Source organism: Plodia interpunctella, chromosome 14, assembly GCF_027563975.2.
Source record: "Plodia interpunctella isolate USDA-ARS_2022_Savannah chromosome 14, ilPloInte3.2, whole genome shotgun sequence".
Lineage (NCBI taxonomy): Eukaryota > Metazoa > Arthropoda > Insecta > Lepidoptera > Pyralidae > Plodia > Plodia interpunctella.
Window position 1 is genome coordinate 4816478 of NC_071307.1, and position 13296 is coordinate 4829773.

Here is a 13296-nt window from a genome sequence, read left to right on the forward strand (position 1 = left end):
CGATTGCTACTTTGTCGTCTCAACTTCGCTCGGTCCTCGGCATCCCTAGTCGACCATTGGCAAGCATAACCTTGACTTGACTTTCTATTAATACTATGAATGAAAAACCAGAAACTTCGACACTGATTCAGGTGTGCGCTGAGATCCGATCCTAAATAATTAAAACAATCCCATTTACTGCCCATTACCGAGCCTAGGTTTAAGTCTACCCGAATGACGCATAAGGTATACCAATGATTATATCCTCGAATAAGATAATGAGAGTAACGTACGCACGTAACCGTAGCACAGGAAGTGTGCTAATTAGTCGGTGAAATACGTAACTGTAATTATATTTCTATTACAGTGAACGGTCCAAGGTAATACATAATTTGGTAATCGTGAACTCGAGCCAAAATAAGGCCAATAAAAATGCGCAAAATAATTATATAAATCTTTCAGTAATATAGTTACTATGCTCAAAATAATTCTTGAAAAATCTTTTTTCCAAAGCCTGAAATGAAACGAGGCATGAAAATCCTTATCTCATACGTTTACTGTGTAAATCAATCCATATAATTCTTGTTTATTTGCCCTTCTTATGCATAAGTACAATCTTTCCTTCTAAATACCCTTAATTTATAAAAAGTTTCATAAAATATATCCCCGAATTAAATATTTGCCAATTCATACGAAAATTAGAATTTATCATTTTCGTAATAAGCACGATGTGACCACAATATAATTTATGTTGTTATAATAGAAAAGCAATCACGAGTCCGCATCGAAACGTGTTTTCGCAGTTATCAGACTATGTCGTAATAATTGTTGTTGTGTGCCTAACTACAACTGCCACAAAAAACTGCCGTCTCGTCGCGTTCGTGTTACCTATTCCCATCCGCATTATTGCTAACGATTTTTGTGAGCCAATTCAGTGGCAAAAAGTATTAATCGATCACGACTTTTATAGATAATTAGATATTCCTGATTACCAACAATAGGTGTTTGGAAAGTTTTCATATATCAATCCAGATATGCGTTTTTATAATTAGGTACATAGAGTCATTCTGACTGATTATCTTTTTGAGTGTCCTACGAAGATATTTACAGTAAATACTAGTTTAAATGCATTGTTTTGCACATAATCGCATGTAGCAACCATTTGACGAAAATTCAACATTGTTCCTAGAAAACTGTACCCAGATAAACATAGTTAAGGAACAAGCCAGTAGATGGCGCAACTTTTCACTGCATTGCGGTTCCAAAGTAACACCAATACGAAAAGAAAATCGGCATTGTTTTGCAGTTATACCGATATTTGATCAGTGTCGTAACACCGAGGGAATTCAACAATAGTGCATGTTAGGTGCTGAAAACAATTCTGTTACAGGTGGCGTCCGCGGGCGCGGAGGCGCTGGCGTCGCTCGAGCACAAACATCGACCAAGCACGCAGCCACAGCCACGCACTGCGCTCGACGACTTGCCGCAACATTCTTAGCGTAAAAGTTAACGTGGATGGTTTACTCTATGTAATTTGCGATGTTGGAGTTGATAAGTTTCCTTCGAGCATAGTGCGCGAACGACTTTTCGAAATACGAAAGTGCCAAGTACAATGTGCCTTATTGGTGTTCCCGCGATTTTCTCCACAATGGATTGGGAAATTCGTACTTGTTACAATTAGTGAGTACTTACCCATAATTTTCTTTAACTTTCAAGTAATGGGCATTTTAATGATTGTACGTAACTAGACACATTGTCGTGTGTAATGAACGTGTGGTTGTGATCTAATAAGATAGCTAAGTTAGATAACTATTTCCTGATCATAATATTGTTCATTTTGAAAACAATATCGATAGTAACAATCATAATATAAGAAACCTTTTGCGATAAGCTATCGTATCAGAAGATTAAAAGCATGATTTGGTATGAATCAAAGATTTATTCCAATACGTAGCTTGTAGGTAACCATGCAGGCAAAGTTACACAGCATAACGGACGACCTTGAATTTAGTAGACGCAGCCTGCTATGTATAGCAGAATTAGGAAGGAAGGAAGAAACCTAGAACACTAAAAATAATATATTAAATTCACATTAGATACTACTCCGAAGGTTGTTTCTCATCGACCTTATAAACAGGTAAAAGATAAGAAAAAAAAATCAAACCTGAATTTATGACATACTACTTATGTTCCATATTTAAATTTTGAAATCGGATACATATTTATGCTAGGTATTTAATTTGTTGCCTCTCTAGTCTATAATTATGGATAAGCTGCATCGAAATTTTAAAAACTTCTGTATAATTTCGCTGAAATATATTATTTTATATTATTATGTTCGAAATGATAAGTACAGTATTTGCCACGGTTGAAATATCAAACCATCTCGGATATAATCTAATTCGAACACACAGACCATTTAGCTGTGTTCGAACCCTAAGGTACTTACGGTTTTCGGATGTTTTCATTTATCTGTGTTATATAATTATTAATAGCCCTTACCTACATCTTGCAAATTTCATGAGTCTAGTAGTTTCCTATACTTACCTATAGGAAACTTCCCTATCCCTTGTGAAATCGCAAAACATATGCGACATAAAATAGTCCTATCTTTTGATCGCGTTAATTCATCATCATATCGAGTGTGATATTGCCAACACTGGTGTCAGATTTTATTCAAGTCGCCTAAAGGCATCTGACATGACTTTTACGACTACTTACCGCCATCAAGTGGCAGGTAGACGCATAAACACTAGGGAACAAAACTATCAATAAATATGCAGGTTTCCTCACGATGTTCTATGTCCTAAGTATATTCAATTCTCCATCCAAGATTCTAGTCATCTAAGGAACCTCGATCTTAAATTATTTGCCAATGATTCACAATCAAGCTACACTATCGAACACACAAATAGCATAAAATATCTCGGGATAATCATAGATAAAAATTTAAATTTTAAACAACACATAGTTATTTTATCTTCTCGGGTACGTAAGCTCATTTATATTTTTAAACAGTTAAGGCACGTTGCAGATGTTGACACCATAAAAATGGTTTACTTCGCGTTATGCCAATCAATATTGACGTACTGCATCATCTCATGGGGCGGAGCTGCAAAAACGTACTTCTTACGAGTTGAAAGAGCACAAAGAGCTATACTTAAGGTTTCATGGTTTAAGCCATTTCAATTCTCAACAGAAGAGCTTTACAAAGTCACTAAGTTATTGACTGTGCGGCAACTGTTTATACTTCATACCGTAAATAAGCAACATTCTTTGACTCCCCTCATTGGCGAAAATGTTAGACGCAACCATCTAGTAGCAAAATCAAAACTTTTTAACACTAAATTTAGTCACAGATTTCTGTGTTTTCTAGGGCCTTACTTGTACAATAAGCTTCACAAATCGCTATCTATCCACCACTTAAACACCTTCAAAATTAAATATATTTTGGTGGAATGGTTACAAAAACTTAATTATGAAGAGACAGAAAATTTACTTCAAGTTTTACAATAAAAATCAGTAAATAATTGTAACACTTAAATACTTTCTGAAATCGTAATCTCACATCTACATTTAAATTGACACCAATACATGACATCTCACGCCCCTTTCAAGTAAACTGCCTACTTAGCGTAACAGCGTTACATAAGCATTCACAATCTACTATTATTATATTTTCTAGTTTAGGAACTTCAATATTGTATTAGCACTGTTTTTAGTTGGGCACTTTCAATATTTTTTCACTAATTAAGAGGCGGGGCCTGATGACTTGTAGGACAGGTTTATACCTAGTACAAGCGTCAGCTCCCACAAACTCAAGTTGTTCAATTGTACCTCAATATTGTCAACTAGTATTAAGCAATCTTGTTTGTGGAGAGAAATAAAGATATATTATTATTATTATTTGTATCTCTCAAAAGTTTCACGGGCCGTAGCCCGGTCCTTTGAGGCTTGCATGGGGACATGGGTCCAACATGTAGAGGCCTTGTGAGATGTTTGATCTAAAATGGTGTGGGGCACAATCCAAAGCATGCTCGCCAAGCACACCACGGAGATGTACTTGCGAACAATTTTTAGAAAGTGCAGGACTATTGGAATATAATGTATACTACAACGTATAGGGCTATTGGGTTGAATAGGCTTGTGTATGTGTATTCAGGTCTATGAGACAAAACTATGTCGCCTGCCTGACCAATGTATAAACACGGATAAAATAGGCAGGCGGTGACTCGCCAGCTCTGTCAATGGGCCCCCGAAAAAAGCTGCACGATGCAAAATTGCAGCAAAGAGGGCAACACTAGTAGAGCGGCTGAGGGTGTCGAGAGGTGCGGCTCCGGTTTCACCATCACGGTGCTGCCCGAGAGCGGGTTTCCCCGTTATTACGCCATTACGTGCAATACACTTCCACCCTGGAGCGAATGTTCTGCTCTTGCTACTCCACTCTGACCGGCCGGCTAAGGCAAGACAGAGGCAGGGACGTGTTACTGAGTGTATGTGTGTGTAGGTGCATGTGTGTGTGGTCCCCTGGAGATCGGGTCCGTGGTGACGCCGCTCACCAACAGCTCGCCACAAGCTGCCCTGCGGTGACTGATTGCACTGGAAATCCAGCGGGCGATGGGGTCGTCACATCCCTACGCACTTATTATTATTATTATTATGTTTTCCTTCACCAGAAGCAAGTGGTGGTCTATGAAAACTACTATATATGAGTCAGATTGGTATACAAGCTCATATGGCACGAGTAGGATACGAACCTGAGACCTTTCGATCCACAGGCGGGCGCGTTAACCATTACACCACCACCGCTTCATCGCATTGATTTACAACATTGCATGATAATTTACAGCTAAAAGAATACATTAACCTGAGTATTTGATATACATTTCAACTTGATACTTCTAAGCGTCCCTATGAAAAAGGTCTTGACAGGCGGACAGACAGACGAACAGGTGTTCATATAAGAGAACAAGTTCATTTTTTGATGTATGGAACCCTAAAAACACACACGCGATGCGATGTGTGCACCGGCTTATACGAGTTTTCTCAGAAAAAATATACAACAAGAGGAATTTCACTACAAAAGTACACATACATGACCACCATCGCCATTGCCAGAATGCCATTTCTTAGCAAGAATGCAAACAACGACAATGCATAAAAACAGCAAATTACTAAAGTCAATTAATGTATTAGACCAGAACGACAACTCATATCTGCTTCCTTGATTACCCAAATCATACTGTTTCACATGCTTTTAGTGGAACATATTTTTTCTCCTTCCAATTAAATGGCTGATTTAACTAGGTGGCTGTGACATTTATACATACGAGTGTATAAGAGATCCCTACATTGCATAAGTCCGCGGTAGTATATGTATCTTCCTTATATTCACTTTTAATTCGTTTTACTTCCGTGCAATAAAGTTATTACAAAAAATAAAAAGTACTCCTATCCTATGCATTTGTGAAACTGGAAAATTTAAGCCCAACTAAACGTCACAGTCACAGTAAATAGGTTTAAAATTGATGTGGCAGTGTAATCTATAAACACAGTCGAAAAACTTGTTTAACTTTGGACTTTAATTTGTTTTACCTGACTTGGGGAAAATTAAACGAAATTATCAAAATATCCAAGGTTTTGATTTTTGATTTGATTCTTGTTAGTTCTCGAGCAGCCTAAAACCTATAATTTCTTACTAATATGGTGAGGTGTACTTATTCTGCATACCTACTGTTAGGTGTTAAAAATATCCTTGGTTCCAAATTTTCACTACTCTCCCGTCATCACTTACTAGAAAGCACTAGTTATTGCACTGATCCAGCCGTTTCACGTGATAATGCCGATAACGTTACTTTAATCATTAAATTTAAAAACCGTCGTTGGGATAAATTAATTTATACAGTTGCTCTTTTGACATAAATGAGTACTTAGTGGTAATGACGGTAATGACGATCTCGGTGGGGCAGTGGTAAAGTGCTTGTCTTTGAACCGGAGAGGTCCCGGGTTCGATCCCCGGTCGGAATCCCCGGATGGAAAATGACCTTTTTCTGATTAGCCCAGGCCTTGGATGTTTATCTATATTATGTATTTGTTATAGAATACAGTATCGTTGAGTTAAGTAGTATCCCACAACACAAATTTCGAACTTACTTTGGGGCTAGCTCAACCTGTGTGATTTGTCCTAATATATTTATTTATTTAATTTATTAGTGCTAGGGTATTTGACCGTGGCACTTCTAGCTTAAAGAAGTATTGCTATGGTGCTAGCTAGCACTAACGGGAACGCCACGGTTAATTTCCCATTTTAGAAACAAAGATATTATATTCATATGTACTTACATAACTCATATCAGAAAATCAAAGCGTGAATATTATTATACTCATGAAAGGTAATTCTTTTGTTTGCAAACTTCAAGGTTTTCGCACACGGAATGTAGGTATATCCTCGTTAGTAAAGTACCTATATTTTTAGAAAATCCTTTTAATAACAAAGAACTCGTAGGAATGTTTAGTCTCATTAATGTAGTATTTGTCGGTAAGTTTGAGTGTGTGATATGATAGCCATGAACATTTAGGACACTCTTTAAAACTCGGACTTTGCACATTTAGCACTCTTTAAAACTTAATTTGCATTAGGTATTATATATATAAGTAGGTATATTATATCTTAATATTACTTTTTTTTCAATATTCAGGTTAGTATTTCTGTGCAACTTATACTAGTCTTCTCCAATAGAACCTATTCAGAATTAGATTTCCCGGCAAATATTTATATTGTATCTATAGGTATTTATGAAATCACATCAAAGTATAATACACCTTATTATTACTCAATTCATAAGGTTTTATTATCAAAAAATCGCTTTACTTTGTCAGTGTATAATGTACTAGATTTGATAAAATGCCTACCTAAGTTTAGATAGATATATGCCTAAGTAGAGCGATTATTCCTAATAGATTGCGTTAGTGCAATATTCTGTAACTACACTTCTTGTAACCCAGTCGTTGTGCAAGATTTGTGTGGTAATCGTGAGCGTCTTTCTGCTGCCAGTATTGTGCCGTTCGAATTTAGAATCGAGTTCAAACAACCGCCGGAAGTATATTGGTGAAATCAATTATTATTTAGTGAGATCGTGAGTATTTATAGTAGATTTATTAATTCTAGCTAGCCATGTTCTATCCACAATTCAACCGTGATTTAACCGTATTTTGTAAAATTGTTTATTGTTAGTTACGTTTGTTTGTTGATAGCGTTATTAGCATGCCTGTTTCCCGTGGGAATGGGCAGAGACTATGGTAGATATATAGATGTTTCTTAAATTAAGTAACTGCCTATGTGTATACTATTTTTTACTAAAGTCATGTCAGATACCTTTAGCCGACTTGAATAAAATCTGGTACCAGAGTACCAATAGCACAAGAAAACTAAACAATGAATTCGCTCCAATATATTTCCACAGACCAATATTTCCACCATTCCGTATGGACCCGTTGGATTTTCGAAAACACAATATTGCCATAAAAAGTTTTAAATTTTAAATACAATACAGTATACTTTACACAGACCAAACTCAAAGTAGAATAGTGATTGATTATCATGTACGTACTGTTAAGGACACATCTAGTAAATAGCACTTTTAGAAATTATATGTTCTTAATATTTGATATCTATGTAGCACGGTTGCTAGGATACCTACTTGTTTGACATTTGAAAATAAAATTCTGGATAACTGTTTTGTTTTTACTTTAATACGTACATATCCATATTTTCTTATATATTTTGTATTAGCGTTACTCGGGGCTTCGCCCGCGTTAATTTCCGGGATAAAAGGTACCCTATGCCCTTCTCCATACTACAAACTATGCAAAATTTCAAGAAGATTGGTTAAGTAGATAGGGCGTGAAGAAATAACAAACGAACAAATAAACAAACTTTCACATTTTTTATATTAGTTAGGATAGTTAGGATTAGGATACTCGGGTTCACGGAATAATAAACTTCAGGGTTGTAAACATAAAGTCGAATAGCAATTATACCGCGCGCGGGGCCCTTCTAAATCTATGGCAACATTTTTGAAATGTCAATGTCATGTATTAAGTTTGCACGCTTTCGTTGTGATGAAATAAAATGAAATTTTAAACAGCTGTTACCTACGTCTTTTTCAGTACGCTACGCAAATGTGAATAATTGAAAAAAATGAGCAGAAATTATATTAGAAGAATACCAGAGTTTCACGATGAGCACTGCTGCGCCGGGAATGTCACTGGGAACTTTCGGCGCACGTCCTCACTGCGTTTGCGCGGTGAGAAGATGGTGCAACGTTCACCTCTTTCCACCAGGAAATTAATTCCCATAATCACGGAAAATACACACCACAAAACCCGGAGCGATGGGCCTCGCCTCCCGGAGCCCGGTTACCGCCAGAGAAGCCATGTAAGTGTAATAGAAAACTTGATTCTTGCATATTCTAATCACTACACTACCTATAGCCTTTGTCGGCCACAAATGAATATAATGTCAAATAATAATTAACCTTACATAGTGCTCGAATTGTTTTTGTTTGTTGTTATTAAACAGTAAACATTAACATTTCATTGCAGGCCAGTTAAATATATTTATCTATCACAAGGCTTTTTATGGAATTTCATGACATATAAAGGTATATGTTCTAAAAATATCTTCTTCGCTGCCTTTTCATTCTCAAAGTAATCAATTTATTTTACTTGCAGTCTTTTAGCAATAATGGTCAAAAGCCAAGGAAACCTTGCCTGAAGTCACAAGACAACTGTGATGGCAAACTCAGCATGACAGACTCTGCCCACACTCCACCTGGCTCTCCCGAGGACCTGCCTGATGATGAATCTCTTCACAGTTATGGCAGCGCTGCTACTGCAGCTTCTGTGGATGCAGGTTATGCACCATTTAATGGGACCACCTTCAGTGGCCGGTCTATGCGATATGTCCTGCATTGTTCCTCTCATGCTGGCCTTGCTGGTGATGAGTATCTCACTCCTACCCAAAGAGCTCAAAAACAAATCCGTCGACTCAAAAACCTACTCACTCAAGCTAAAAAAGATTTGGAAAAGAAAGACAGTGAAATATTTCACCTCACAAAAGAAGTTGTTGAACTACGTCTGTACAAAGCATCCATATGCTCTCCTGATGAAAAATCAAATTCAAGTGAAATTGTAACAATAAGGGAAAATGCTGAAGATCTGTCTCTTGAACAAGAAAGTCCAAAACGTGAAGAAGCATGTAGATCTTTTGATGTCACTGATAGTCCCTTGTTCAAAGACCAGACCCCAACTAGATGTCAAAATGAAATGCAAGGGTCCTTTACTGACTCCGGCCACTTTGATGATCTCACTAACTCTTCTTTACACTCTAAGGAGTCAGTTCACATGTTAACACAAGAGGCTTCTTGCATGACCGAATTTAATGATGCAGAAGAGGAACGCCGTAGTTTAATAATGTTTTATGAAAAAAAAGTAGATGATGTGATGAGAAGTCACATGGGTGAGACACAGGAGTTGAAGAAGGCACATAATGATAAGGTTGAGGCATTGCTGCAGAAGCTGGCTGACGTAAATACGCGGTACTGTGAGTTGCTGCCTAACTATGAGCAAGCTAAGGAGAGAATCCACGCTTTGGAGAAACAGCTGGAGGACGCAAGTCGGCAGCTTAATGATGAAGAAAGCAGACACCGGTCCATATACTTGCAAATGTACCAGAAAGGCATGGAGGCAGCTAAATTTGAATTGGATAAGGTAATTATGTCAATTTATTAATTTATTTTTGATTTAAGTAACATGTATTTGAATGTAAATCATGATAAACAATTATTTTGTAAGTAACTACGTTCAAAATTTCTCCATATCCAGCATAATCTTCAAAAGTTCTCCATATCCAGCATGCTATTGGTACCACTGGTGTTCGATTTTATTTGAATTGCCTAAAGAGGCAACTAACGTGTATTTTGTACCACCAGCACACCATTTTTGTTTATGCATGTATTATTTAGAGAAATGCTATCATATAATTGGTTGAATGAAATTTTCAGGATGGTGAAGCGAGTACATCTCAGGGACCAGTAAACAGGGTATCCGTTGAGGAACTACTTGAACAGTTGCAGATAACCCAGACCGAGCTCGAAAATGTCCGAGTAAGTTTGTACTTCAGTCTCTGTTTGAATCAAGTGTATGCATATCATTAAATTTAGAAACAATAGTCCTCACATTGAAGTTATCCTTGACAACTGTTAAACAATAACATTTTCACAATGTATTAATTCTTGTATTATTATTTGAATATGTTTTTCAGTACATGGAATTTCGAGATATAAGAACATATGTATGTGACTAACTTGTTGACAAGGATGGCTCTGTGATTTCTTCAACAAATCATCATCATAATCTTTCCATTATATTCCAGTCTGATTAAATGCTAACATTTCTGAAGCAGTCTACATATATGTAGGCAAAAATGAAATGAGTATATTAATAACAATGTTTTAACCCACAACATCGTACACAGAGTTTGTAGCGTGTGCATGTAGTGGCCATTAACAGAACTCTGCTTAACATGTAGTGCATTCCAGGACACGGCATTCACATCGGACCGAACGGCAAAGTCACAAGTACTTCTAAGTGCAAAGGAGGCTGTTTCTTTATGGGTCCTAGGAGCTCGAAAGGTTGGAACTTTAACGGCGGCGGTCATTTTGAAATACCCATTGATTTCTTTTATATTTTTACACTTTGCTTTAGCACAAAGTTAAGAGAAAGTCTTGCTAAAGTCTGTGTTCGAAGATTGAAATGCCAGTTGTGTCTATTTGTGTTAAGATGTGATGGTACTCTGGTGGGAACATTTCTGGTCAATATTCTAATCATTCCTAAGGTGGTTTTAATCTCATCTCTTCTACTAAATGCTGGAAATCATTTACGTAACATAAAATGTATAAGTAAAGGTGTCTTTAAATCTGATTAACGAAATCCCACTATATTGGCCTAAATAGGATCAGCCTAATTTTAGATCTTCTATATACATATAAAACGCTTTTGTAAAGTCGGCCATAAAAGTATATTTCTTGAACAATAAAACAATTTACTTATGTTCATTAACTAATTAGCAATATTTACTCCTAACGTAAATAATCCTATTTTTATTTTTTACACCTAACACAAAGCTTTGCATGGTATTAATTTGAAACAGCCTCTTTTGGTTTCTGGGTTATCAGTAGGTATTTGTTAAAATATATTTTTTAATTTATATTTTTTCTTTCAGCTTTTGTTGAAAAGTATCTATCGATTATGTTCCAGTTTTGTAGAAAATATCTGAATTAAAATACTACTCAAAAATATTTTCATAAATTAAATATACTATAATGCTTATACACATTGTAAGTTTGTGCTTTTTATGTTTCGGACACCAAAATGGTTTTTTGAGTAGTATGGTAACAAATTTCAATTTTAAGAGTATGTACTTTTTGTGCATAAATTGGTTGTTTCTATTCTAGTAGTTTGCTACTGCATGCCAAAAAAGCGGTACTAAACAAAAATAAACCCAACAACTTTATTCCAGGCTATGTACCGTCGAATTGTCGAGTCGCAAAAGGGTAATAAAACCACTGTGGACCCCGAGGTGACACTGCAGTTCCTCAAGTCGGCCATCTACTACTTCCTCACAGACCCGGAGAACCACCAGGGTCATCTCAACGCGATAGAAAACATCCTAGGCTTTACTGAGGCAGAGAAAAATAATATACGCAAAGCTAGAGCGACGTAGAAAGACTGCTGTGATTGTGTGATATGTCTTTAGATAAATTTTGTTGCTATTTAGATAGAAATCATTGTTGCATGTCGTCGATGACGTACAACTAATAGTTTAAGATATTTTTGATTGGGGTATAAGCATAGTATTAAAGGTGTGCACACTATTTTGAAATTATTTTAAGACGTCCCTGCATAGCATAATAAGGCACATAATAATGTTTTAAGTTAATGGTGATTGCTATTACTTTATAAGTTTCAATCGAATTTATTTCCTAGTTATTGAATTGTGATTTTCTTTTATAATTTTAAGGGCCAAAGAATCGTTTTCTTTTTGTGCAATTTTGACATTAGTTTTATGTAAAAGTACAGTGAACCAAAATGCATTCCTTGTAGATTTAGTGTAAGTGTTGTTTGTATATTTTATAGTTTTATCATCTTATATGGTGTTGTTTTCCTTTTTGGTCTTTTATTTTTTGTTAATGCATGCTGGTCGGCATTGTATAGCTTTTTATTGTATTTTAATATTATGTTGAGGTTTATACAAAATTTTCGTAATAATTTTTAAGGTGAATTTCACTTGCGCATAATAAATAAGCTAAGACGCTAGTGACTAATGTATAAGCAGTTCTCGCACTGCACTTTAGTGCTACAGTCTGCTATCTATGGAGGACACGTAAGTAAAATTAATCTTAGAAGTTATCACGGGCTTTGTGATCACGTCTTGCCACCTTGACTTACATTTGTGATTCTATCAGATTTATGCATGTTATAAGGCTGAATCACCGCGTACTGCTTTTATTGCGGATTTCAATTCAGTTTTCAATTTGGCATTTAAAGATACATCGAAAATAATTCTAATTTTACCATAGCAGGATACCTAACTTATAAAATTCAAATACTCGTGTTTCTTTTAATGTCAAATTCGAAACTAGAAGGTATGTAACTTTGTGTATTGTCATGTTTTAATTAAACAGTCATAATAAGAAATTTTGCCTCGTCTTGCCTCCCGATTGCAAATGTGACAGTATATATAAAATGTTATTGATATCAACTTCAATAAAATCAGAATTATAGGGTTAAGAGCCGTGGGAAAATATAATATGTAATAAAAATTGAAGGGTTAGGAAACTTATTATTTTTATATTTTGATTATGATCAAACCGCCTAACGTCCATTAAAAATTATAAAAATAGCAAGACTTATACCTATAGTTTTCTCTTTACTCTGATAGATGTAAAGGTAACCATTCCATTGAACTCTATTGTAGCAAGCATTGCAGTTGTGATCCATTATTAGGGTTCGGGAAGGCATATTGAGCTCAATGGAATATAATGCCTGTCATAGGTATTTGTTTTGGTTGATTTTCGAGTTATTGTAACACTTTAGGACACACATGAGGTTTCCGTGACAATTTGCTTGTTTTTAGTTATGAATAAATAAATTATTGATTTATGACTATATTGTTATTATTACTTCACTTTCTTCTTGCTTCTTTTACAACCTCAAAATTATATAGGCACTTAACTATTGAGTCAATACACCTAG

General features: G+C 35.8%; 1 protein-coding gene across 2 annotated transcripts; it reads left to right on the forward strand.

Moving 5' to 3' along the window:
• The first annotated feature begins 1360 nt into the window (after nt 1-1360).
• On the forward strand, nt 1361-13206 carry qtc (quick-to-court). Of its 2 annotated transcripts, XM_053754270.2 has the most exons (6): nt 1361-1659; nt 8149-8416; nt 8713-9750; nt 10044-10145; nt 10581-10673; nt 11561-13206. In XM_053754270.2, exons 2-6 carry the CDS (start codon nt 8180-8182, stop codon nt 11762-11764), a joined length of 1674 nt encoding a protein of 557 aa, XP_053610245.1. In that variant the 5' UTR covers nt 1361-1659; nt 8149-8179; the 3' UTR covers nt 11765-13206. The 2 variants fall into 2 exon arrangements, with proteins under 2 accessions (XP_053610245.1, XP_053610246.1); XM_053754271.2 differs by lacking the exon at nt 10581-10673 and having other exon boundaries at nt 1363-1659.
• Nucleotides 13207-13296: the final 90 nt, after the last annotated feature.

Bases quoted from the DNA above. Each gene is read 5' to 3' on its own strand.
- qtc (XM_053754270.2), top strand. From the start codon at position 8,180: ATGAGCAGAAATTATATTAGAAGAATACCAGAGTTTCACGATGAGCAC. The intron at 8,417-8,712 runs GTAAGTGTAATA...TTTTACTTGCAG, and splicing joins GTTACCGCCAGAGAAGCCAT to TCTTTTAGCAATAATGGTCA. The intron at 10,146-10,580 runs GTAAGTTTGTAC...AGTGCATTCCAG, and splicing joins CCGAGCTCGAAAATGTCCGA to GACACGGCATTCACATCGGA.